Source organism: Marmota monax, unplaced genomic scaffold (assembly GCF_021218885.2).
Source record: "Marmota monax isolate L192 unplaced genomic scaffold, Marmota_monax_Labrador192_F-V1.1 WCK01_AAM20220418_F8-fsc00011, whole genome shotgun sequence".
NCBI lineage: Eukaryota > Metazoa > Chordata > Mammalia > Rodentia > Sciuridae > Marmota > Marmota monax.
The window spans coordinates 13,894,120-13,918,606 of record NW_026693082.1 but is presented as its reverse complement, the minus strand read 5'-3'; the positions used below and the strand labels follow the sequence as shown (position 1 = coordinate 13,918,606).

At 37.3% G+C, this 24,487-nt stretch overlaps 1 protein-coding gene across 1 annotated transcript in view; it reads right to left on the bottom strand.

Moving 5' to 3' along the window:
* The window catches only part of Cog6 (component of oligomeric golgi complex 6), a 74,187-nt gene extending 63,207 nt beyond the window's left edge, over positions 1–10,980 (bottom strand). The window contains exons 1-4 of the mRNA XM_046454222.2: positions 10,777–10,980; positions 8,042–8,185; positions 6,102–6,173; positions 2,926–2,984 (exon numbers count right to left, since the gene is read on the bottom strand). Coding sequence (XP_046310178.1) covers positions 2,926–2,984; positions 6,102–6,173; positions 8,042–8,185; positions 10,777–10,929 — 428 coding nt within the window. The 5' untranslated portion in view covers positions 10,930–10,980. The remainder of the gene's footprint in view (positions 1–2,925; positions 2,985–6,101; positions 6,174–8,041; positions 8,186–10,776) is intronic.
* Positions 10,981–24,487: the final 13,507 nt, after the last annotated feature.

Below are 24,487 nucleotides of genomic sequence, written 5' to 3'. Positions count from 1 at the left end.
TGAAGAAGGAAGAAGTGATGCTCTCTGGATTACCCTAACCTTTCACTAAGCAATGAGAAAATACCTCATACAAGCTTCTGCAATACATTTTTACATGTATATTTGTGCAAAATAAATTGCCTGAATAAAACAATTAGATATCATGTTATCCAAATAAGCCCATAGCATTTCTATTTCCAAAGCAAACTGCTCATTTTTTTAAAAAAATCCTGTTAAAAGAAAAGGTAATATTTTAAAAAGGAAAACAATTCTTTGCCAACCCCTAGGAACCTGTTTCATAATTTCTGCTATGTAATTTTTCTAAAACACACACACTATAATGTTTACTTGGCACATCAAATCTATAGCTCTGAGGATGCTACAATGTCACCAAATTTTCAGTTCCCAAAAGAATATCAGATCAAACTCTTTCAGAGGCTTACTAAAATAATGAAAGTAAACAACCTTGCTTAGTTTTGAGAAAATGTGAACAAGCATAGTGTTCTTATATCGTCTCCCATAGACATTAATCAGTCTCATTTTCATATGTTACAAGCTAATACAATGCTTACTGTTTTCATTTTATGTTCCTTTTCTGACGCTGGAGTAGTTCATTCACTCAAAAAATATTTATAATCTAATGCATCAGCACTGGAGTTACAAAAAAGAACAAGAAACTGTCATTGTTCGTAAGGGGCTTATAGTTTAGAAAGAAAAAACCAACAACAATTAATAGCAAACTGTAAAAGACACTACAATAAAGATGGTAACAGAAAGATTGAACCTGGAACAGGAAAAGTTTAAATCAGCCTTATATGTAAGATGGCTGACCTGTTATCTTCTTGGTTTTAGTCACATTTTTTAAACTAAATCAATGCTGGTTTATTAGCCAACATTAAAGAGAAAAATTTATGTTCTCGATCTATAACTGGGAAGTTATTTTTCTAGTAAACTTCTTTCAGAAGAGTGGTTGTAATATGAAAAACATAATTTTGTGCTAAGGTCATAGGCTCACTCTGTCTACAGAAACTCAGTTAACTGCCTCTCCTGTAGAGCTGGCACCTTGTAGCATCAACCATCCTTTCACAATGGTATAGGTATAACTCTCCTCACCACCATCCAACCCACTAACAAGACACACTTTTGTGGTGATGGAACTACTTGGTCTCTTGACTGTGGTGGTGCACACATGAACCTATGCAGTTGGTAAAAATTATGTATTAACTACATATGTACACATAAATGAGCATAAGCAAAACTGGGAAATCTAAGTATGACTAGCGTATTTTATCAAAGTCGTTATCTTAGTAGTGGTATTACGTGGTTTTCAAGATAACCATGAAAGATATCTGGGTACAGGCTACAAGGGATTTTTGAATTCTTACAACTGCCTATGAATCTACAATTATCTCAAATTAAAAGTTTAATTAAAAATATTAAAATGTATTTTCAAGCTTAACAGTTACTATGGGAGAATTATGGGAGAGGGCACATCCCAAGAAATATGAAAGATCTGAATACCATTTGGGCTAAGGCAAAGCTTTTCAAATTGTCATCTCTGGGCCACCTGCATTAAAATATCAGGGATAGTGTTAACAGGGCAGGATCCTGAGCTCAACCCAAGAATGACTGAATCACTAATCAGAAAATAGTTGTTTACTTTTATACAATGAGAAGTTTTGAGGAAAAGGCCAAAATGTGCCATCCTATTAAGCTTCCAGATGGTTCTACATTTGCTATGATAAAGTATAAGGAACAAGAATGGCAGCATTGTGAGGAAAAAAAAAGAGGAAAATTGGGGTACATGTAACATCAGACTAAGTTATTCCCAAAGAAGTAATTGTTCAAATTTAATGGATGGAAAATTCTTTCTTATAGTGAGCCAAAAGGTACCACCTGCAAATTTCTCCATTGAGACTTCATTCCAACCTCAGCAAAATCACAGAATAAATCTAGCTTTTTAAAAACTAGACAGATTATCAAATATTTGAAGAGAAACACCATGTCCTTCTTAGATCTATACTTCTAATACATAATTCTGGTTTTTCAGCTCTATGCCACTTGATGAGATCTTTATCATACTACTAACCCTGCTGTTAAACTAAGTCACACATGGCTTTGTTAGCCATGTGTGGTCTCAGTCAACTCTGTTATAGGAGTATAGAAGCAGCCACAGACAATCTATGAACACTTGTGTTCCAATGAAACGTCATTTAAAAAAGCAGGTGCTAGTTGGATTTGACCAGTGGTCATAGTTTGACAACCTATAATCTGTTACTGTACACTGAGCTACTCTACAATAAGCAGTTAAGGTAGTAATACCTCCACATTATCAATGGAACATGCAGAATTCTTAGATTAAAATGATACACCAAGCTACAGAGTGAATGACAGGTATACTGTATCACTGTATAACGCTTCTCCCTCTTTATAAACTCCAGACATAAGAATGCAGTTAGTGAGTTTTACCTTAATTATTAACAAATTTTACAGCATTCAACCAACATATTATAATAATCCATATTGCACTTAATTTCATTCACTTGTCAATCAACAGTCTACTTACTTTCATAAACTACAAGGAATATTTATACTTAATTATACCAAAAAGGATTAATCATAGTAAAACCTAAGAGGCAATAATTCTGAAAAAACAGTGTAAGAAAATTATTACATTTTAAAACACAATCGTTTCTGAACTTCATAGTAAACAACACATCATCATTTCTGTTCCAAAAAAAGGATCTCTCAAACTTAGTAACATGTTTAATGCCTTAAGCTACTGTTTTTATGCTTAAATTACTACTAATAATAACTTGGGTTTTGGTGCTGTATCAATTTTAACTATACTTATATTATTTTAATTTTGATTTGCAGTTAGGGAAAATTTTCTTTCCACTTAACCTCCAAATTAATTAAGAGGTGAGTATACAAATAAAAACTTACCTTTCAGCTTGAAGCTTAGTGGTTTTTACTATTAAATCTTGAGTCTGTTCCTTTGCTGCCTAAAATTATAAACATACAAAACATACATAAACATATATACATTCCAATTGCATTATATTTTAGAAAACGAATACCAACACCTATGGAGTTCAGACTCTCCAGAATTTGAAAGTTTAAAATATCCAAGTGACCCAAATAGATGATTCAAGGCTCATACACTAATTTTAATAAGAGGAGTTCCCTCATAAGTCTCAATATACACATAATGCTAAAATTTACAAAAAAGAAAAAGGTATCTGTTGCTGTCTAAAGAACTTACAGTTCATAACTCTTCAGTGAAACAGAAGCACTTGAAGAGCAAGTTAAGGGTGAGAACATAACTTTAGTTATGAATATGCCAGGTTAGGAAACCAAGAGACCTCTAAACAGGGCCATAAATTAAGTCACTAAAATGTAGGTATGGAGCTCAACAGAAATGCATGAGATGGAGACAAAAATTTGCGAGTTGGAATATGTAAGATACCTACCAAACAGAGTGTTGGTAAGGATCAGAGATACCCCATCTAAAAGACAAAGGGCAATTCCTGACCAAAATTCATACCAAGCAATGCTCCCTCCCCCAAGCCAGACTGAAAAGATCAGAAAAAAATGATGAAAAGGAATTCTATCCAAAGATCAGTCAAACATTTATGAAATGGATTCAAACAAAACACACGTGTAGTAAATAAGACTCTCTCTCAAAGTCTCAAACTGGAGAATGCTACAAAAATAAGGCAGAAAGCAGTCAGACATGGTGGCACATACCTGTAATCCCAGCGGCTCAGGAGGCTGAGGCCAGGAGGATCATGAGTCCAAAGCCAGCCTCCGCAAAAGCAAGGCACTAAGCAACTTAGCGAGAGTCTGTCTCAAAATAAAATACAAAAAAAGGGATGGGGATGTGGCTCTGGCTCTTTGGTCCAGTGCTCCTGAGTTCAATCCCAGTACCAAAAAAAAAAAAAAAAAAAAAAAGACAAAAAGCAAGAAAAGAGGCAAGAGGACATGAGAAACAGAGGGTTCATGCCTTGAAGGGACACTAAGCCAGAATTATGCAGAGTGGAAACTACAGAGAGTGAGTCAATCTGCTAAAAGGGTGGATACCAGAGAAAATACCTGAAGATATTGGATCATTTTCATGCTAGAATACTATAATGTTGTATTCCAGTTGCTGAGATTTCTACAGCTGCCTCAAATCTAGACACTCCAGCTCTGAACTGCTAAGGCCTCGTCCTCCTTCTGCAAACTCTACCTTATTATTTCCCATGCATCCTGACAATAAGAGAGCCCACATCTCACTCTTTAGTGAAGAAATTTTGAATGTGTGTTCCTTACAACCAAATCATATTACTATCAAACAGTGGCTACATAAAAAAAAAATTTAAACTTCGATAATTCAGAATAACACTGATTTTTAAAGAATACAGGCGAACATGACGGCTTCCTAGACACTCTTTTGAATTGTGAATCTTTAAATGCAATAACTTCTTCAAAGGCTTACATTTTTATCATTTCACTTTAAAGTTTACCATTCACCATTATACATAACTTGTCTTGTACAATTTTTTTCAAATATACTACTTACTTAATTCTCAGAAATGTTTACATTTTAATATTTCTGGAAAAAAGAATGCTTAACAAAAGCAATATCAAAATTGCTAATTAGCTTCTTTTTATTCCTAGTCATTAAATTGGTGGCATACATTACAATCAAGAATGTCTAATTGGACAGGCACAGCAGCGCACGCCTGTAATCCCAGTGGCTCAGGAGCCTAAGACAGGAGGATGGAGAGTTCAAAGCCAGCTTCAGCAATGGCGAGGTGCTAAGCAACTCAGTGAGACCCTGTCTCTAAATAAAACACAAAATAGTGTTGGGATGTGGCTCAGTGGTTGAGTGCCTGAGTTCAATCCCCAGTACCAAAAAAAAAAAAAAAAAGAAAGTCTAATTAATCAATGAAATAGGATATTTTAGTATAATAGTATAGTGTAACAGAACCAATATTTTCCATTTTTTTTATATTTCCTTACTCTCTATTTATAAATTGTGGTCTTAATTCCAAAATAATAATTAATAGTACTAAGTGAAGATTATCATCCTAAAATAATTTCTAGTTAATTTATCTTAAATGTTAAGGATGGTTATTATTAAGTAATAAACATGATATAAATGTAATTTATGAAAGAAAAACCACACCCAAAGGAGTAAAACATAGCACACAAAAAATTACTGATTAATTTTTTTTTTTTTTAATACTAGGGATTGAACCCAGGCATCAACCACTGAACCACATCCCTAGACAGGGTCTTACCAAGTTGCTTGGGGTCTCGTTGAATTGCTGAGGCTGGCCTTAAACTTGTGATCCTCCTGCCTGAGCCACCCAACCCACTAGAATTACAGGCATGTGCCACTCTGCCCAGCATACTGATTAAATTCTTAAATGTTATCTCATAATAATAGTCATTTTTTAAATGCTCCATGTTTAAAGTATTTTAACAATTAGTAAGTAATTAAATTAACCCTTATAATAACCACTATGAAAAAAAGAAGAGATAGAACACTTTAAGAAATACTTCTCTTTATAAATGGATAAATTAAAAACATTATAGTTGATGAATGGGAGCTATTAAGACTTCAATAACATTACAACCAAATAAATTAACTTTATGAAAAACTGGGGAGAATGAACAAAACTCAAAATCATGGCTCTAATGGCCTGCTGAGCTAAGAAATGACTCATGCACCAAAATTGAATGTGAACAGTAGCAGGTGATCAACTATCTAAAAAAATTAAAAAGCTATGGAGAAAATCTTCTGCAAGTGATGAAAATGCTTTACATCTTGATTATAGGGGTTGTTTCCTAGAAGTAGAAAGCAATTTAAACATTTCAAGTGGATACAGTTAGCTCTGTACTGACAAGACCAAATATAAAGGTTTCTAGAATTAACTGGATAATATTAATAAACCAGCACCCAGAGAAACTCAAACATTTATAAGTATTTTTAAAAAGTGTAATATTTATATTCAAACTTCCTTTACAGCATAATGCATCAGATATCCATATATTCTGCAGACCTATCTAATAATTTTGAAAGCTTACTTTGCACCAGGAACTATGCTTAAAATCTAGCCATTCTACAGCACCTGTAGGCGGCTTGTCATATCTTGACAACAGCTGCTCATTGCTTGAATGTCCTCATTTATGCTTTCAAGTTCCTGAAAAGGAGAAAATTTGCATCAAATATTATATATACTATTAAATAAATGTCTCCTCTCTTGGCCAAATCCTTAGTCATTCATACACATACACACTCACACACACATTTTGTCAAGGCATAATAAGAGATTTCCACATTTAAACTAGAAATGCTTAAAAAGACAAATACCTAGTTCTAAAAAGGTATAAAGAAGTTAATCTATTCTCTCAGAGAGTATAGAGAAAACATAAATGTCTAAAAAATATGCATAATTTTTGTTTGTTCATGGACTTTTGTTTTGTTTTGTTTTGTTTTAGTTTGTGGTGCTGGGAATTGAACCCAAGAATGTTCTACCACTGAGATATAGCCTTGATACCAGTAGGACCATCTTACCCCTAGTTGTTCCAACAAAGAATATCTCCAGACATTGCCAGTGACCCCTGGGGAACAAATCAAGGGGGAGAGGCCAAAGATGCTACCACAAATCTTTTAGCTCAGAGACAGTCCCTAACTGTCTGGCCCCATATGTAAACAGTGCCAAGGCTAAATATCTAGATTTATAAATTCAATAGTAGTTGCAAGACTGGGTGGAGCACTTGCCTAGCATGTGTGAGGCACTGGGTTTGATCCTTAGCACCGCATAAAATAAAGATATTGTGTCTATCTACTACTAAAAAAATTTTAAAGTGGTTGCACAATTGCCTTCTAATTGTTCATCATTCCTTCTTTATTTATGAGCTAAAGCACTTCTATAGAAACAAGGCTCCCCTTAACAACTGCATGATGCAATTGGTAAAAAAGACAAAATAAATGCTTGAGCCTTTCGTCTTAGTTAGCAATTTTCAAAGTATGCTAGTTTCCTTATATCTACTGAAGATAACCAATGAAGATTCAGTTTGATTTTTAATATCATTATAAACTCATAGATTTCATGTTTGATGTGTTTCAGTTCAATGCAGTTACAATAATTACTGATGCTCAAACTGACTTATCTTTGGTCAGTAGAAGCCTCTTTAAGAAGCTTACCTCCAGAGTCAATTCGACACTTACCCAGTAGTCTTCCTAGACAGTTTCCTTACCTTCTGGCAATGATAAAATCAAGTTTAGAGACCATAATTTGGATGTGTTTATCACTACTATCTCTTCCTTTTTTTATGAATTCTACCAAACTTTTCTTTTGCCCTTCTAGGATCCAACAGACGGTCATCTTTTCATTGTTAAGCTTACCTTCAGTCAATAAAATCCTATGAAACTGCTAAAATATTTATTGCAGTCAATAAAATCCTATGAAACTGTTAAAATATTTATTGTAACCATGTATAACACTTCCATGTCATTCACAAAGAAATGTCAATATCGTATTAACAATATTATATATTAACATAATAAAATACTATAGAATTAAAAAAATAAATAAAACTTATTTTCATGGGGAATAAACAGCACTCAAGTTTGATGAAACCTTATTTACACATTGAAATAATTGATCCCTGAAACTTGCATAATTTAGGATGAAGTAAAAGTGATTCAATACTAATTACTCTCCCATGAAAAAGTAGTTATCCACAGGAAAGTTATTCAATGAGGAGATTTTTCTATTGGAAAACTATTTAGAGAAATATTATTTTTTGTTAAAACACTAAAATTCCTAAGAGAATTTCCTAGAACAAATGTTACACTTTCTAAGAACAAGCATTAGCAGAGTTTAGATTCAGAAATCACCCTATTTCAAATAAAGGCTAAACATACAGCTGGAGTACAGCAAGTCATTTTCTATTTGAACATGGTACATTAACAGCAAACAAACCAACTTAATTCAAAATAATACTCATCCAAACAATACTCAGTAAGTTCTCAAGGAGTGCTAAACAAAAAGAATTCACATACCTCCTTCACTTCTTTGAAAATGCTTACAAATTCTTCATTGATGGCTAAACTTCTGCGTTCAATATCTCCACGTAAATTTCTTCGAGTCCGCAAACTATTTTCAACAAAAAATGTTGAAAGTGCCTTGAGAGCTTCCAACATCTCCTGTTTCAATTTATAATACAAGAAAATTATTGAGAGTAATTTTTAGGTGGTTTCCTAATCTCAAGATAAAATGTACTGAAATCACTTTTGATGAATTTGTTTCCATTCAACAATCCAAAAACTACTGGATGACCTTCAAACTACTGGATGACCTTCAAACTACTGAAGAGTAAATTTATTTCTGGAATATAATAGGTATATACTTAGCTTACACACAATGGCCTAAATACAAGGTTATTCACTGCAAAATTGTGTGGAATTACAAAAATTGGAAATAACTGAAATGTCCACCTAAAAAAATTGGCTAAATAAGTGATGACATATTAATTTTTCAAAATGAAGAAATCCTTTATGTACTTGGTATGAGCTGAGATATAGTAAGTGAAACTGCAAGGTATAAAGCTCCCGAAAACTATTACAGGTTTTAAGCAGGAGAGTAACACAATATGTTATATACAGCTAAACTTTATTCCAGGGGCTGGGGTTCTGGCTCAGCAATAGAAAGCTCGCCTAGCGTTCAATCCTCAGCACCACATACAATTAAGTAAATAAAATAAAGGTATTGTGTCCAACTACAACTAAAAATATATATATATTAAAAAGTTTATTCCAACTTTTTAAGAATGGATGGTACAGGAAGGTAAGAAAGCAAACAAATAAAACTAAAATAATCTAAGCAAGACTTGATGATGTCTTTCACCAAGACGGTAGCAGCGCAGATGAAAAAGAAATATTCACCGCCCCCCAAAAATTTTAAATGTACAGTCTATAAAAGAGTTTCATTTATGGGTTGCATGGCACAGGTGAAAAAAAGAACTAAAACCAAAAATTATTTATATGCTTCTTGCCTGAATGGATGAATGGTGATGTTCTTTTTAGCAGTGAGAGCAGAATTGGTCTGGGGGAAAATCAAGAATTTTGTCCTTGTTAAGTTTTTATAATGTCAATCAGGTGTTCAATTGAAGGCATAATAATTGACAACTATTTCTACAAAATCTGAAACTGGGTACAGGTGTCAGTAACAGGGTTACAGATTAGAGAGTCATCATATGTAATGCTATTTATAAAATTAAAGGAGATCTATTACCTACAGAGAGAATATGGTTGGAGGAGAGAGCAGAATTCTGTTCAGGATATTCTCATAGAACCTGGCATTCTACAGATAAAAATGCCTACACTTGAACTACTGTATATTCTAAGAGGCTTACCCTTCCAGCTTTCAGTTATGTTATTTGAAAGGAAAGTGACCACCACACTAGGGGCTAACATTATCCTGCAGCTATCATTCGTTCAGCCTGTCCTGCACCTAACATTAATTTAAAATATTGTCTGGATTGACAAAAATAAAGTATTTAAATGCAATTTAATATTAGTAAAAATGTTTACAACTACAAATGCTTATTGTAAACACACACGCACACACACACACAAAGACTGCCTTAAAATATTCTAGGGCCTGGCTGAATGGACAGAATCCTAAAGTTATTTGTTACATGACTTAACCTAGTTGCACTCCCTCCATTCCTTATTTTTTCTCCTGGGTAAAAAGGAGAGAATGTTATCAACATTAGAGTAGTTGTATTGCATGAAACAGTAAATAACAATGTTAGACACATTAAGCAATGCCAATTTATGATAAAATAAACATTTGTTAAGAAACAGCAAGTGCTGGGCACTGTGCTTAGGACTTCACCGATATTCTCTAGAATCCTCACAACAACCCTGAGAAAGTCACTAGCAGTATTCCCAGTTCCCAAACAGAAGCTTAGAGAAGTTAAGGAACTTGCTCAAATCACCATGCACAAATGTGGTGGTTACCGCTAACAATTACTGATGGCCTTAGAACCCTTCTTTTCCAACTCATGACACTGTCATGTTACAAATTCTTACTGACCTTTTGTTTTCCAATTACCTACATATTTACCTATAAAGCTCTCACTTTTACTAGCTCCCCCCGCCCTTTGGCATTCTTCAGGCGACTGCGTGATATAGAAATGATATTTAGCTATGACAGGAGCTGGAAAGTCCAACCCTAGTTTCAGAAGCAACTTGGTAGGTTGCTTATCTTTAAAAAAAATAAATAGTGGATAAGTCCACAAGTCATAAGCAGCACTTAGCTTACAACAACAAAAATTAGTAGATGAGTTCATGCACGCCTTGGGTAGAAAGCAGATCTTTGGCGCTGCAAACTGTTGCTGTTCTCACCCGGTAGTGAAAATGCTCCCTGCTCACACTGTTCGGCCCTACTAACGCCCAATCGCGACGCCCTACCAAGCAGTCCAAGAATTTTGTCTCGGGCAGGGGTTTCTCATCCATCTCAGACACCTTCACACCTGGGGGTGAGGGGAGGCGCCTTCCGAGAGGCCACAACTGGAAGCCCCTTTCCCTTCCAGGGTCTTCTCGGGATTGTCTTCTCACCTGCCCCGAGCTGGCAGAGCCGCGCGCCGGGGGGGTCTCGGGTCACTCGCGGCTCCCAGCGCAGCCGGCACCGCGTAGAGGTCAGAGTGTGCGGACCGACAACGCCCCCTGTGCGGCTCCAACCCCGGGAGAAGAGGGGTTCTAGGACCTGCGGCCCTGCTCGCCCGGGTTACCTTGTCGTTGTCCAGCCGCGTCTCCAGGATCTTATGCAGCTTGCGCGACAGAGGGTTGCTGGTCTGCGCCGACGTCCCGCCTGCCCCATTGCTGAAGCCGTTGGTGGCCCCGGAGGCCGGCACAACGACCACTTCCCCGCCGCCCTCTGCCATAGCGACTCGCGAGCCACGACCCACGACCCGCCCCCAGGGGCGGTGCTGCCAGCTCAGCCCTAACTGGGTAACAGGCGGGCAGAGCGAGAACTGCGCATGTGCATATCGGTCTGCGCATGCGTCCTGATGAGAGCGGGCTCGTCCAGACCGGCTGCGGCTCCTGGGGAGAGAGCTAGGGGAGAGGTGGCGGGCTCATCCAGGCTGACCGGCTGCGGCTCCTGGGGAGAGAGCAAGGGGAGAAGTAGCTCCAGTGAGAGGAAGAAATTCGAGGTATTAAAAGGGGCTTCGTGATTCCTGAATCTAAGAAATTCTGAGCCAGTTAAACGCAAAATTGTACTGAATCCTGTGCCTGGCATACGCGTTCACTGAAACAATTCTTCTTAAGTTCACTTTATCCAAATTTCGTCTTTCGGAAGAGTATTTACTGAATACAGAGTATATGATTCTGATAGACTGTAGAAAATACGTTATGTGTGAGAGACACGTCAGTCATCCTGCTATGTTCTCTCTGGCTTTGTGTCTAAAGTTGTTCTGCCAACTCAGCAGCACTATGATTTCTCGTGGAGAATTTGTGTGTGCTGGATGGAAAGGAGCATCACCGGCCAAGGTCTATCCGTCTCTACCTTTGGGGTTATAACTGTTCTGGCTCCTGCCTCTGGCTCCTCCATCAGCTTGTCCCAGGCCTCTGTAGTCCGTGCTTGAGTTAAAGTCACTTCACGCTCCAACTTTAATTCCTCCTGCAACTGCTTAACACGGACTTGGGCTTGCAGATCTGCTTCTGTAGTGAGCTGCTGCTCATCCCACACTGTTGCTATCTTGCATAACTCTTTAGGCTATACATGCTTGCTCACTAGCAACAGTATTTTCCATACTTTTGGGGGTGTTTGGTGCATCAATCGCCATATTCAAAAGATGGTCCCCAAGCATCCATAATAGTTGCCACGCCCCCCCACCCCGGCCTCACACACCACATTTCCCCTTTCCAACTGCCATAGTCTCTGTGCTCAGCATTTTCTTTGACTTCCTGCAGTGCTCACCAATTGTCACATGCATAGCCCAGTTGTGCCAGGGCAGTGGAGTAGATTCTGGAGAGACACAAAAAGGTACCTGGAGATTGCATGAGAGACCTCTGACTTATTGAGAAAAGCTTACAAGAGATCATGATGTATTCTGTTTATCATAGGATGTTTAGCTGCATTCCAGGCCCCTACCCACTAAATGCCAGTAGTACCATCCCCAGTTAGAACCATCAAAAATGTTTTCATAAATTGCTAAATGTCCCTGAGGGCCAAATTTGCCCTGGCTTGAGAACCACTATTCTAAGCCTTAAAGATATTAGCTCCCTAATACTACTTTTGCCAAATTACCCAAACTGAACACAGTGTCACACACCTGTAATCCCAGCTCCTCCAGAGACAGAGACAGGAGCATCGCAAATTCTAGGCCAGCCTCAGCAATTTAGCATGAAACTGTTGCAAAATAAAACATAGCTGGGCACAATGGCACACACCTGTAATCCCAGTGGCTAAGGTGGCTGAGATAGGAGTATCACGAGTTCAAAGCCAGCCTCAGCAATGGGGAGATGCTAAGCAACTCAGTGAAACCCTGTCTATAAATAAAAATACAAAATAGGACTGGGGATGAGGCTCAGTGGTTGAGTGCCCCTTAGTTCAGCCCCCAGTACTTCCAAAAAATAGAAAGGACTGGAGATCTGGCTCAGGGTAAAACACCCTTGGTTTTAATACCCAGTATCAAAACGAAAAGAAAAGAAAAAATTACCCTTAAACTTGTGTTTTAAAAGAATATTCGTTGCAGTTTATTGATCAGGAACTACAGCATGAGTTGACAAGGTTATTAGGTGATTTAGGCTCAAGGTATCTCATGAAGTTGCAGTCCAGTATCAACTAGGACTGCATCATCTAAAAGTGGGGGTTGGAGGATCTGCTTCAAGATGGCTCACTCATATAGCTGGCAACTCAATGCTACATGTTGATATAAGTTAGCTCTGTGGGCCTCTCCACAGAGCTGACTGAATGTCATCATTATGTGGCACTCTTACTGTTAGGTATCTACTATAGAGGTAATACAAAAATTTCCCAAAGTGTGCGATCAAAGATATTCACCACATCATGTTTTGTATTAGAAAGAAACAAAATAGAAGTACACAGGGAGGGAAGAGAGAGAAGTGGGGAGAAAGTTAGGGAGGCAGACAACCAAAGTGTTATCTATGGGGGACTAAACAAATTAGAGTGCTTTCATTCATTCAGGATAACACTTTGCAACTTTTAGCTGGTATCACATAATTTTGTGACGCTAACTATAAGTTATAGTGTAAGCGCTAAAAAATCAATATTAAAATCAAAGTAAGTACTCAAGTGTTTTATCACTTACATATATTTTTGAATGAAGTTTTTCTTTTAGCAAAAATATTTAAGATAATTTTGTATATTGAGTTCCACAGTATACTAGAACACTAACAGAATTAAAAGAAAGGCTCTGACCCAAATAATGGGAAAACAAATCTGTGCATATAAAAGAGTAAAGGATGTTTGCCAAGCTACGGCAAGCTGAGATAAATTAGCATTTTTTTTCTTAATGATAGTTGAATGGAGGGAGGTCCCATCCGGTTTCCCACCCTCATGTGAGTGCTTATTTAAGCTTACTTGCTTTTTGGCTTCCAAGATAAGTGGAAGTCACATTACATTGACCACTGTGGTTTCATCAAAAGGACATTTATTAAATCCACATTTAGTGAATCAGAATTTTCAGCCTTCTGCATTTTTCATTACATTAATAATAATAGCTCCCATTACTTAGCATCTGCATTTATTGAGTATCAGACTCTGCTAGACTCTTTTCATACACTATTATTATCTTCACAATTACCCTACAATCATTCCCATGTTATCATGTAATTAGTACTCTGTTACTGATGAGTAATCTAAGGCTAAGGAATCTTTCCAAGGTCATATGACTAACCTCAGATCACATAGCTAGTTACTCGTTCACTTGGCAGTTAGAAACAAGATTCTATTACTGCTTCCTTGGTTCCAATTTTGAGTTGTATACACCTCTCCTTGAAATGTAGGCAAAAGAGAAAAAAAAAAAAAACTTTTGCAGGTGAAGTTTCAAATGTGCTCTGTGTTGGTCTTGACATGGTTTTTAATGTCTTCACACTGACAGCAGCATTATTTTTCTAAAACACAGATTTAGTGCTTTTTTTTTTGGCTTTAAAATCCATGATGGCTGTATATAACCAGAGATATGAAAAATTGTGCTCTATATGTATAATAAGAATTGTAATGCATTCTGCTGTCATATATAAATAAAAAATTTACATAAAAAAGAATTATAATGCATTCCACTGTCATATACAAATAAAAAAAAATTTAAAGCCATGATGGCAATTAGTGAATAAAAGAACATTTTAGCAGGGTACACATGAGACTTCATAATCAGACCTTCATGATCAGATCTCACATTATCACTTTAACCTTAATTCTGGCACCTGCTCCATGACTGTGATACTGTATTTGTTGGATACAAACACATCACAAACTTAAGTCTCCATTCATTCACTCTTACAACCCTCTTGTCTCAGTCCAGTCAGGCTGCTATAACAAAATTGCCTTGGACTGGATGGTTTATAAATAATAGAAATTGATTTCTTACAGTTCTGGGGGCTAGGAAGTTCAAGATCAAGTAGCCAGCAGATTCAGTGCTGATGAGGGCCTACTTCGTGATCCAATAGACAGTCATCTTTTCATTGTTAATCTCACCTGGTGGAAGGGAGAGACTGGCTAGTTCTCTGGGGTCTCCTTTATAATCCCAAACCTGGGACCTTTGCTCTTATGCTCTAATCACTTCCCAAGGCTCTGCCAGCCTCCATATATCCCCATTTTGGGGATTAGGATTTCAACATATGAATTTTAACAAACACTCAGACCTAACACCACTGTCCTAGGAATGCCTGCTCTTGTGAGATTGATCAAATTATATTTATCCTCAGGATTCCCCACAGATATCAATTCTTCTCTGCATGTTCACAATGCAGCTCTCCTTAAGCAGAATTAACTAATCTCTTACGCAAATTCCATAGCCCTTAACATATGATGCCTATTATAACTTGCCTCATCTGATTATTTTAAAAAATGATTTATGTATTTGCTGTTCTCCAGCTAGACTCAAAGTACCTACATAACGGAGACTCTGTCAGGCATCTCTACCTTCCTAGTTTCCAGCACAGCATGTTGCATAACATATATCAGTAAGTTAAATCCTTAACAAATGAAAAGTATTGAAGTTTTATGGTTTTATAAGTTATGGTTCATAAGTGAAGCTAAAAGGAGCAAACTGTGCATGAGTTAAGTAGAAAATTATTTACTGAAGGAATTTTGAGTATGTCTTAGAATCAATAGGAAAGAGAAAGAACCAAGTTTGTAAGAGAGGCAGAAGCCACCAAAAGCAAATACACAAAATCACTGCACAGAACAGCTTGTCATAGATCCACTGTCATCAGATTTTCTACCCACATAGTGATCCTAGACACAAGATTCCTCTGTGGCACAGCTGCTGATGCTGTGCCTGGAAACTGTGTTGCCTAAAATTCTATTATCCCTGAAGAAGTCTCCACTATCCATGATTTTTGTGTCACTTTCTCTTGATGCAAAGTCTAGGACAGGCTGGGTGCTGTGATGCACATCTGTAATCCCAGTGACCCCAGAGGTTGAGGCAAGAAGATTGTTAAATTCAAGGCCAGCCAAAAGTGCAAGAAATAAAATCAAGAATCAATAAATGGGATGGATTCAAACTATAAAGCTTCCTCTCAGCAAAAGAAACAACCAATGAGGTGAATAGAGAACCTACATTTGGGGAGCAAATTTTTGCCACATGCACATCAGATAGAGCACTAATCTCCAGGATATATAAAGAACTCAAAAAACTTAACATAAAACAAAGAACCCAGTCAATAAGTGGACTAAGGAGCTGAACAGATACTTGTTAGAAGAAGATATGCATTCGATCAACAGATATATGAAAAAATGTTCAATGCCTCTAGTAATTAGAGAAATGCAAATCAAAACTAAGATTTCATCTCACACCAGTCAGAATGGCAATTATCAAGAATACAAACAACAATAAGTGTTGGCAAGGGTGTGGGGGAAAACGCACACTCACATATTGCTGGTGGAGCTGCAAATTGGTGCAGGCAATCTGGAAAGCAGTATGATGACTCCTTAGAAAACAGGAAATGGAATTACCATTTGACCCAGCACTCCCACTCCTCAGTCTATACCCCAAGGACTTAAAAACAGCATACTCTAGTAATGCAGCCACATCAGTGTTTACAGCAGGTCAATTCATAATAGCCAAACTGTGGAACCAACCTAGATGCCCTTCAATAGATGAGTGGGTAAAGAACTGTGGTATATATACACAATGAAGTATTTTTTTTAATTAGTTACACATGACAGTACAATGATCTTGACATATCAAACATTTGAATCAGATGGGATATAATTTCTCATTTTTCTGAGTATACAGTTTGCAGAATCACATTGGTCATGCAGTCACGTATATACACAGTAATAATAATGTCTGTCTCATTCTACTATCCTTCCTATCTTCCCAACCCCTCCCCTCCCCTCCCAACACTTCTCTCTACCTAATCTAGGGTAACACTATTCTTTTTTTTTTCTCACATCTTCATACATGTATTTTGTATAACAATGAGGGTCTCCTTCCACCATCCATGCAATTCCCTTTCTTCCTCCCTTTCCCTCTCACCCCTCTTTCCTATGTAGAGGTAATCTTCTTCCCATGCTCTTCCTCTCTTCCCCATTTACTCAGCAATAAAAGAATAAAATTATGGCATTTGCAGGTAAATGGATGGAGTTAGAGAATATCATGCTAAGCAAAGTAAGCCAGTCCCAATAAACCAAAGGCCAAATATTTTCTATGATAAGTGGATGCTAATCCAAAATGAGTCAGGGGCATGGGATGAGTGGAGGAACTTTGGATGGGGCAAAGGGGAGAGAGGAAAGGGCATGGGGGTAGAAAAGATGGTGGAATGAGACAGTCATCATTACCCTAGGTACACGTATGATTGCACGAATGGTGTAATCCTCCTTTGGGTACAACCAGAGAAGTTAAAATTTCTGCTCTATTTGTGTACAATGAATTGAAGAACATTCTGCTGTCATGTGTAACTAATTAGAACAAACAAATAAATAAATAGGCTCAACAGCCCTGTCTCAAAATAAAATGACCTGGGGATGTAGCTCAGCTATAGAGTGCCCCTGGGTTCAATCCTCAGTACCAAAATAAACAAATAAAAAAAGGTCAAGGACAGATGCTTCTCATTTCAGAGCTTAGATAATAGGTTTGGACCTAATGCCAGGAGAACTGAGAAAATAGAAAATTGATCCAATACAGAAAAAGAATTTATGTACTGTGCAAGCTCCATTCCCACTAACAAGCACATGAATGAATGAATGGATGGATGAATGGATGGGTGGATGCCAAATGTCCACCAGAGGTTGTCCTTCAGATAGGCAATATCAACATATACTCTCCCCACCCCCATACACATATGCTTAAGGAATGTTTTTACCTTATAAGTTCTCAATCCAAGCATCCTAACAGCTTAAATCACAAGACCTAAGCTCAGTTATAAACATCTGTTTTAACAGTTTCAAGAGGCAGCAGAGATTTAATAAACAAAGAGTTTCAAGGGCAGCATTAGAAATGGTATCAGAGGCTCAGGTTTGGCTACCACTGGCAAATTGGGCACTCAGCAGTGGTGGAAGTCAGGTGAAGGGAAAGACAGGTTATAGATTGGATGTCCTTGTCACTGTTTTACTTTGTGCATGGGCATAAATTAGTAAATCAGGGGTGGTTAGGAAGAAAAATGAATGAAGTCCACAGAGTGAATGTTTGTTGTTTTTTTCCATCTGGTTATTGAGAGCATTCATTGCAATGGGGCCTTTTCATTCATACACATATTCATCTGACTCAGAAAAATTTTAACCCAGGACCCCAAGTGACACAGTCACATATTTCTTCTCTAAGCCTTCTTGTCACCAGTATTTCCTCTTTGTTTTGAACAGGTGTTTGGCCAGTGAACCAAACCCTTATCCACTGTTTGTGAACCAGCATAAATTCTTATCTCGATCCTATTCTCTCAGGTAAATTGAACAGCAAAATGTGAAGATTTCCCTTTCCACTGTCCTTCAGAAACATCCATGAAACAGATCGATATCTACAGCAGATGGCTTTTATCTGGTAGAAGAATTACAGGCATCAATATTGCATGCACACTTGGTTCAAATATTCTGCTTTCTATGTGATCAACCACAGTGAACTTCTCTTGAGGCCAGAGTATGGCTGAGGTAGGAGTGATAAAGGAATCAAAAAGACCTTAATGAAGTATTTAATTTGGGTTCTATGCACTGCTGAATATTTTTATAAGTTGGATCATATTATAACATCTGCCATGCTACCCAGTGTAGTGATCATAAGCATCTTGCCTGGTAGTTATGTGCTATTGCTTGGCTAGAATGCAAAATGATTACACCATATTGTTTGAAATTGTGGAAACCATTTGAACTGTTATATCTCCATCAGTATTCACAAGTTTTTCCAAGTTTTTCAAGGATTTTTTCATACCAATCTATGCCTTGAGTCCTTAGAGAAGACAGTGTTTAGATTCTCCTTAAAAGACAAAATTAGGGAGGTGCTAGAATCAGGAGGAAATAAAGCCCAACACTTGAATATCTTTATTTCCTTAAGCATGTTGAGTCCTTCCTCCACATTAAACCAAGTATTTTCTGGTACTTCAACTTCTTTTATCATAGGCAAGAATGGAGAGAACCTTAAATCTGTGAACTGAACAATTTAACCTCTTCCAGCTATCAGAGCCAGCACATGGTCTACAGAAACAAGAATTTATAATAAGTGTATCTACCTCAGTACATTCAGTCAGAGCTAAAATTATATTCACCCTTGAAGTGTATTCCTACACATACTACATAAATTGTTGATGATTTCTTTTAAGTAGCAAAGGCTGACATCTGACTAGTTTAGGCTGAAGATCATCATCCTATACAGGAGAGTATGTGCTGTTTGGGATGTCAAGGGACGTTCTGGTGTAGGTTGAGGATTTGAGTATTCTAAGTTTTCCAAATCTGATTGCATATGTACATTCCAGTTCTGGAGTCTTTACCAATCAATGTCCTAATTCTCACATAAGTCACTTGGTAAGACAGTGCATTGATTGACATTGGGCAAATCACTTGACAAATTTTGCCATGTTTTCTTTCTTTCTCTCCTTCTTTCCTTTTATTTCCTTTTCTTTTTTCTTTCTGGTTCCCTCTGTCCTGTAGCTATAAAGGACAGAAATTCTTTTGGCATATCTCATACATAGTTGTTGAATCTCAGTTTGTATCTTTAACCAAAGATTTAGGAATCTGTGCTTGTCATTCTTGGTACTGTTCAGTAATATAAGACAGAGTCACTCACTCCATGATAACTGAATTTTATGTTCTTCTTCCAGTAGTAGGTACATGGTCCTCTCAAAGCCCTGCCATTAATAGGCCTGTTTCTCAAGGCTCACCACAGGTAGCAAGAGTTACCACATGCCCCAAGCTGCTCAAGCACTATCCAATGGTAACATCTAGTTTTAATGTCTTCAGCACCCATCAGACCAGATGACAAATATTAGTTCTCCCATGTTTTCCTTCAGAATTAGTTGTTAATGGACAAATCAAAGATGCTCTGTGATACTGAGTGAATCAAGCTCAGAAAATAGGAAGAAATTTAGCAAATCACAGTTGAAAAAAAAAAGAAACCTGGAGAATCAAACTTAGAAAATTAGCAGAAACAAAGTTAAATCCAGTCGTCAGATGCACAGAAGAAAGGCCTCCCTAGATCCAGTTTGATAAGGACATCAGTGGCCTGAAAGCTGAGTCTTAGATTCTTTAGCTGATTCTCTACACACCTGTCATCAGCCACAGCAGCACTACCGGCCCTGGAAACTGATGTTGTGACACAAACATCACCGTTCCTCACAATGCCAGTTTCCTTGTGTCCCTGGATCATGTGTCTGTGTTTGTGTGTCTGATTGGTGGAAACTAAAGTACATTTTCTAGTTTCTAGAAACGCTGAGAAATCAAGGACAAAATCTTACCTTTTATTTTAGTCCCATCAATTCCTCTGTAAAAGTCCTTGTAACTAACTTTTCGTTCTGGAGTCCCTGTACTCTGTGCTCCCTCTCCCTCAGGGATTTTGAAGTGCGGATCCCATGTTTCCGACCTGTCTTTCATCATGACTCTCTTGGCCTTTTCTTTGTGCCTCCTATTATTTGCCTTCACTGCTGAGTCCTCAATTTTTAGGCATTGAAGATTTTCACAAAGAAATATCCCTTGATTTCTTTCTTCTTTCTGTTACCTCATCAATTTGGAACCTGCTCCATTTTCTTTCTGCTTCAGAGATTTTTTTCCGAGGTTGTTTTTATCCTCTAATTTGTCCTTGAAATTCTCCAAATTTGGGTTTAGTGATTGAAACCTCACAAGTCACAGATGTAAAGATTTCAAAACCTTTAGCAATAGAGTCCCCTCTTCAAATGAAACCTGCAGAAAGGTAGCAGTGACTGATCCGAGGAGCAGGAACATGGCCTCCAGCCCTCTCTCTGCTAAGTGTACCCATCTAGTCGTCTGTGCAGCCCCCGGTGGCTGCAGGGGGGCTGCAGTTGCAAAGCAGCAGAGAGGGTAATTTCTTGGAAGGATAAGAAACAGCTCAAAGAACTGAAAAAAAAAAAAAGACTGGAAATTGGGCTGGAAACCAACCAGCAACAAGAGATCTCAGTAGCAGGAAACATTTGCCAGTTTTTTGAACACTGCTGCTAGTTATTTTTCTGCTTTTGCTCAACACTCAAAGCCCTGAAGCAAGTCCACTTTGGCCAAATGCCTGCTCACTGGTCATGACACCATGATCTACTGTCCCAACTCGACAGCACACCACCAGAGAGGTAATTCTAGTCAACGTAATAACTATACATTTGTGGTCCACGAGACAGGTAAGAAAGTAATCTATATAAGAAAGGTGCGAAATCCAAGTAGATAGTAAAAAGATTAGTCACAGTTCCAGCTTGGGGGAGTGGAAAGGGCCAATGCGCAGATTTCAATTAACTTGAGCAGAGAGCCGAGATCAATTGCAACTGGGTGGTGGGGTTAAGAGGTGGGTTAGAAATAAGAAGTGGTGTACCCAAATTAGGCAACTAGATTGATGGGAAAAATTACATTAAGAGTTATATCAGAAGTTGCAATAAAAATAAAATAGCTAAGGAGGGGTCAGTTGTAGCAGTTTGCAAGAAAAAGAAAAGACTTAAAAAGCCCCCTTTCTACATGAACAGGCTCAGTGTATTACCCCACAACACAGGTTGAATATCTCTACAAATTGCCACTAGGTTTCAGGTCCCCATCCAAAATCTCTAAGCACAGCCTGATTCGTTTTGAGTAAAGAGATGATAAGTGACTTAGTAATCCAGGATAGTGTAAAAATAAACATACAGACAAAAATCGAGATAAAATCCTTGGTATCTATAGTTTTGTACCAAATTTAGAAAGCAAAAAGTCATTTGAGGTGCCATAACTGAAGAAAAATAAATGAAAAATAAAAAGAGCCATTCAAACCGTGTGGAATCAACTGAATAATATACATTGTTTTGTTTCTAAATCTGACAACTAAACATCTAATTTCAGTTTGAAAAGATGTGTAATGATGATTTTCATTTAAAAATATGTAGTATTATTTGGTAAGTTTTGAAGAGAGAACCTAATGCCCTCTCATCTGCATGGGATGTGTTCCAAGGCCCCCAGTAGATACTAAAACCATGGATAGCACCAAACCCTATCTGGAGTATGTCTTTTTCTATAATTACATACCTATAATAAAGCTTAATTTGTAAATTGTCACTTTAAGGAATAAACAACAATAAATAATGTTAAAACAATTATAATGATAAGCTATAATAACACTTAGGAATTTTTTATTTGTGGAATTTTCCATTTAAAATATTTGGACTGTGGTTGATCACAGATAACCAAAGCTGCAGAAAGTGATGCCACAGATAAGAGGAAACTACTATATTTATCAAATTTATTTATCAAATTTAAATGATCTGAATCATTAAATCTTTATGGTTAGGCTTCTTAGTACCAGTTATAAGTGCTCAAGTAAATTTGAGTACTTAAGAAAAGCTTGTTTTTGTGTTAAATTTATAATTCCACATTAGATATTTCCTTGAAGTCAAAAATTTTCAGATTGTTAAATCAATCACATTTACAAAGACCTTTGAATATTTAGGAGAATATATGACTTGGGTGAACTTAATATGAAATGTTCAAAATAACTTATAAACTAAAGTTGCATATAAATGCTTGGAGAAACAATACTCTAAATTCAGAAACTACACAAGTATAAATTAGCAATTACTAGATATGTAAGTAGATTTACTTGATTCGTAAATTTTGTCTACAATTCACATTTAAAATTTGAATATCTAGGCTGGGGATGTGGCTCAAGCGGTAGCGTGCTTGCCTAGCATGCGTGCTGCCCAGGTTCGATCCTCAGCACCACTACAAACAAAGATGTTGTGTCTGCCGAAAACTAAAAAATAAATATTAAAAAATTCTCTCTCTCTCTCTCTAAAAAAAAAGAAGTATCTCTGGGAAAGTTTCTGGGCTATAGAGTTTAATTGTTCTTCAATACTTGGTGAATAAAGCCTTAATTCCTTAGCTTAAATCCAGTAGGCCTTTAAACAAATAAATACATAAATAATAAAATTTGAATATCTGGATTATTAATGAAAATGAATGTAGATGTAAGGATTCCTTTCTGTACACAAAATTTATTTTTAGATATATATTTTTTAAAAAGCTTCAACTAATAATTTTTTTAAAGGATACTGAGGCATTGTCATCAAAAGAAAAATATTGTCTGACAATCAAAAAGTCACACATGTTCACCATGCTGTCCCTGAGGCAAATGTGCAAAACCCAAAGGCCCATGAAGAACGTTTGAAAACCACAGCTAAAATGCCCTGATCTGAGAGTTATAAAATATGGTTTGGATCTTACCACATGACACCAGCCAAATCAATTTACGCCACTGGGACTTAGTCCCTTATCTGCAAAATACCATAACAATACCTACATTATAGAGTAATCAGACTTTGTGTACAGGCTGTATTATCTAGCCCATAAAGTAGCACACAGTGGCCACATTTATCTAAGCAATTTCACACCACTAGCTATTATTGTACAGTGCAACTATGTAACAAGCCTTCCTTCTTGCCCAAGTCTTGCAGAACATTTCCACATTCTCAAAAAAATGCATAAATATTTTCACACATTTTCTATTTCCTTTCAGTTTCTAGTTTCATCTGGCACACACATGTCCATGCATGCACATAAATGCATAGTTTAAGGTGTAAATATTCATGTACCATCTAAAGCTTGGGCTGGGTCCTCTTTCATGGCAAGGATGCATTTATTCTATAAAAGCAAGCTTTCACTGGGCTCACAGTCTGTTCTTGTGGTCCCAATCTACAGGGTTGCCAGCTGGCCCCTCTCATTTAACATATAACACATTTAATATCTGTGTAATGATGTCTTCAATTTAAATATCCACAGTTAGTATTTTCAAGGTTTCATTTCTATGCAACAGCTTTACCATATAAACTATCTATTCCCCCTTCTTTCTGGGAGGCATCCACATGACTTTTCTGCATAGACCTGACAGCTTTCTGCTTTTAATTGATTGGTATTGATTTTTCTTTCAGACTATATGAGACCATGGCATCTTAGCAGAGCTAAGCAACCTATCAGAGGCACTCTGATTTCTGTTGCACTCTTTTTCCACTTGAGTTTCCTACACATGCTGTGCTGTTCCTTGGCCATCCTGCCCCTCTGCCTGGAATGCACTTCCTTCCTTCTTCCTTAGCACTTACTCAATAGCTCAGAAATCTCATCTCCCAAACATCTTCCAAGTTGGGTGCATTTTCAAATCATCCTACAAGTGATTTCTCCACTATAATTTCCATGTTCTGTAAATTATCCACTGATTTTTCATTATTCCTACTAGTTTGTGAGTTACTTGGTCTTCAAATACTTGATAACTTATGTACTCTCTGAAATTGTTCAAGTGCTACAATCTGAATGTCTATATTCCCCCCAAATTTTTATACCCCAAAGGTGATAGTATTAGGAAATGGGTCTTTCAGAGGTGCTATTGTTTAAATGTGGAATGTCCTCCAAAGGTCCTTCTGTTAAAGGTTTGGTCCCCACCTTGGTGCTATTAGGAGGTGGTGGAACTTTTAAGAGGTGGGCAGGGCCTAGAGGATAGTCATAGGCCATTGGGGTACATCCTTGAAAGGAATTATGTGTCACTAGTCCCTTCTTCTTCCTGTCCCTTTCTCTTCATGAAGAGGGGAACTTGCTCCACCACAACTCCTGCCACAATACACTGCCTCACCACAGGTCTAAAACCAACGGGAGCA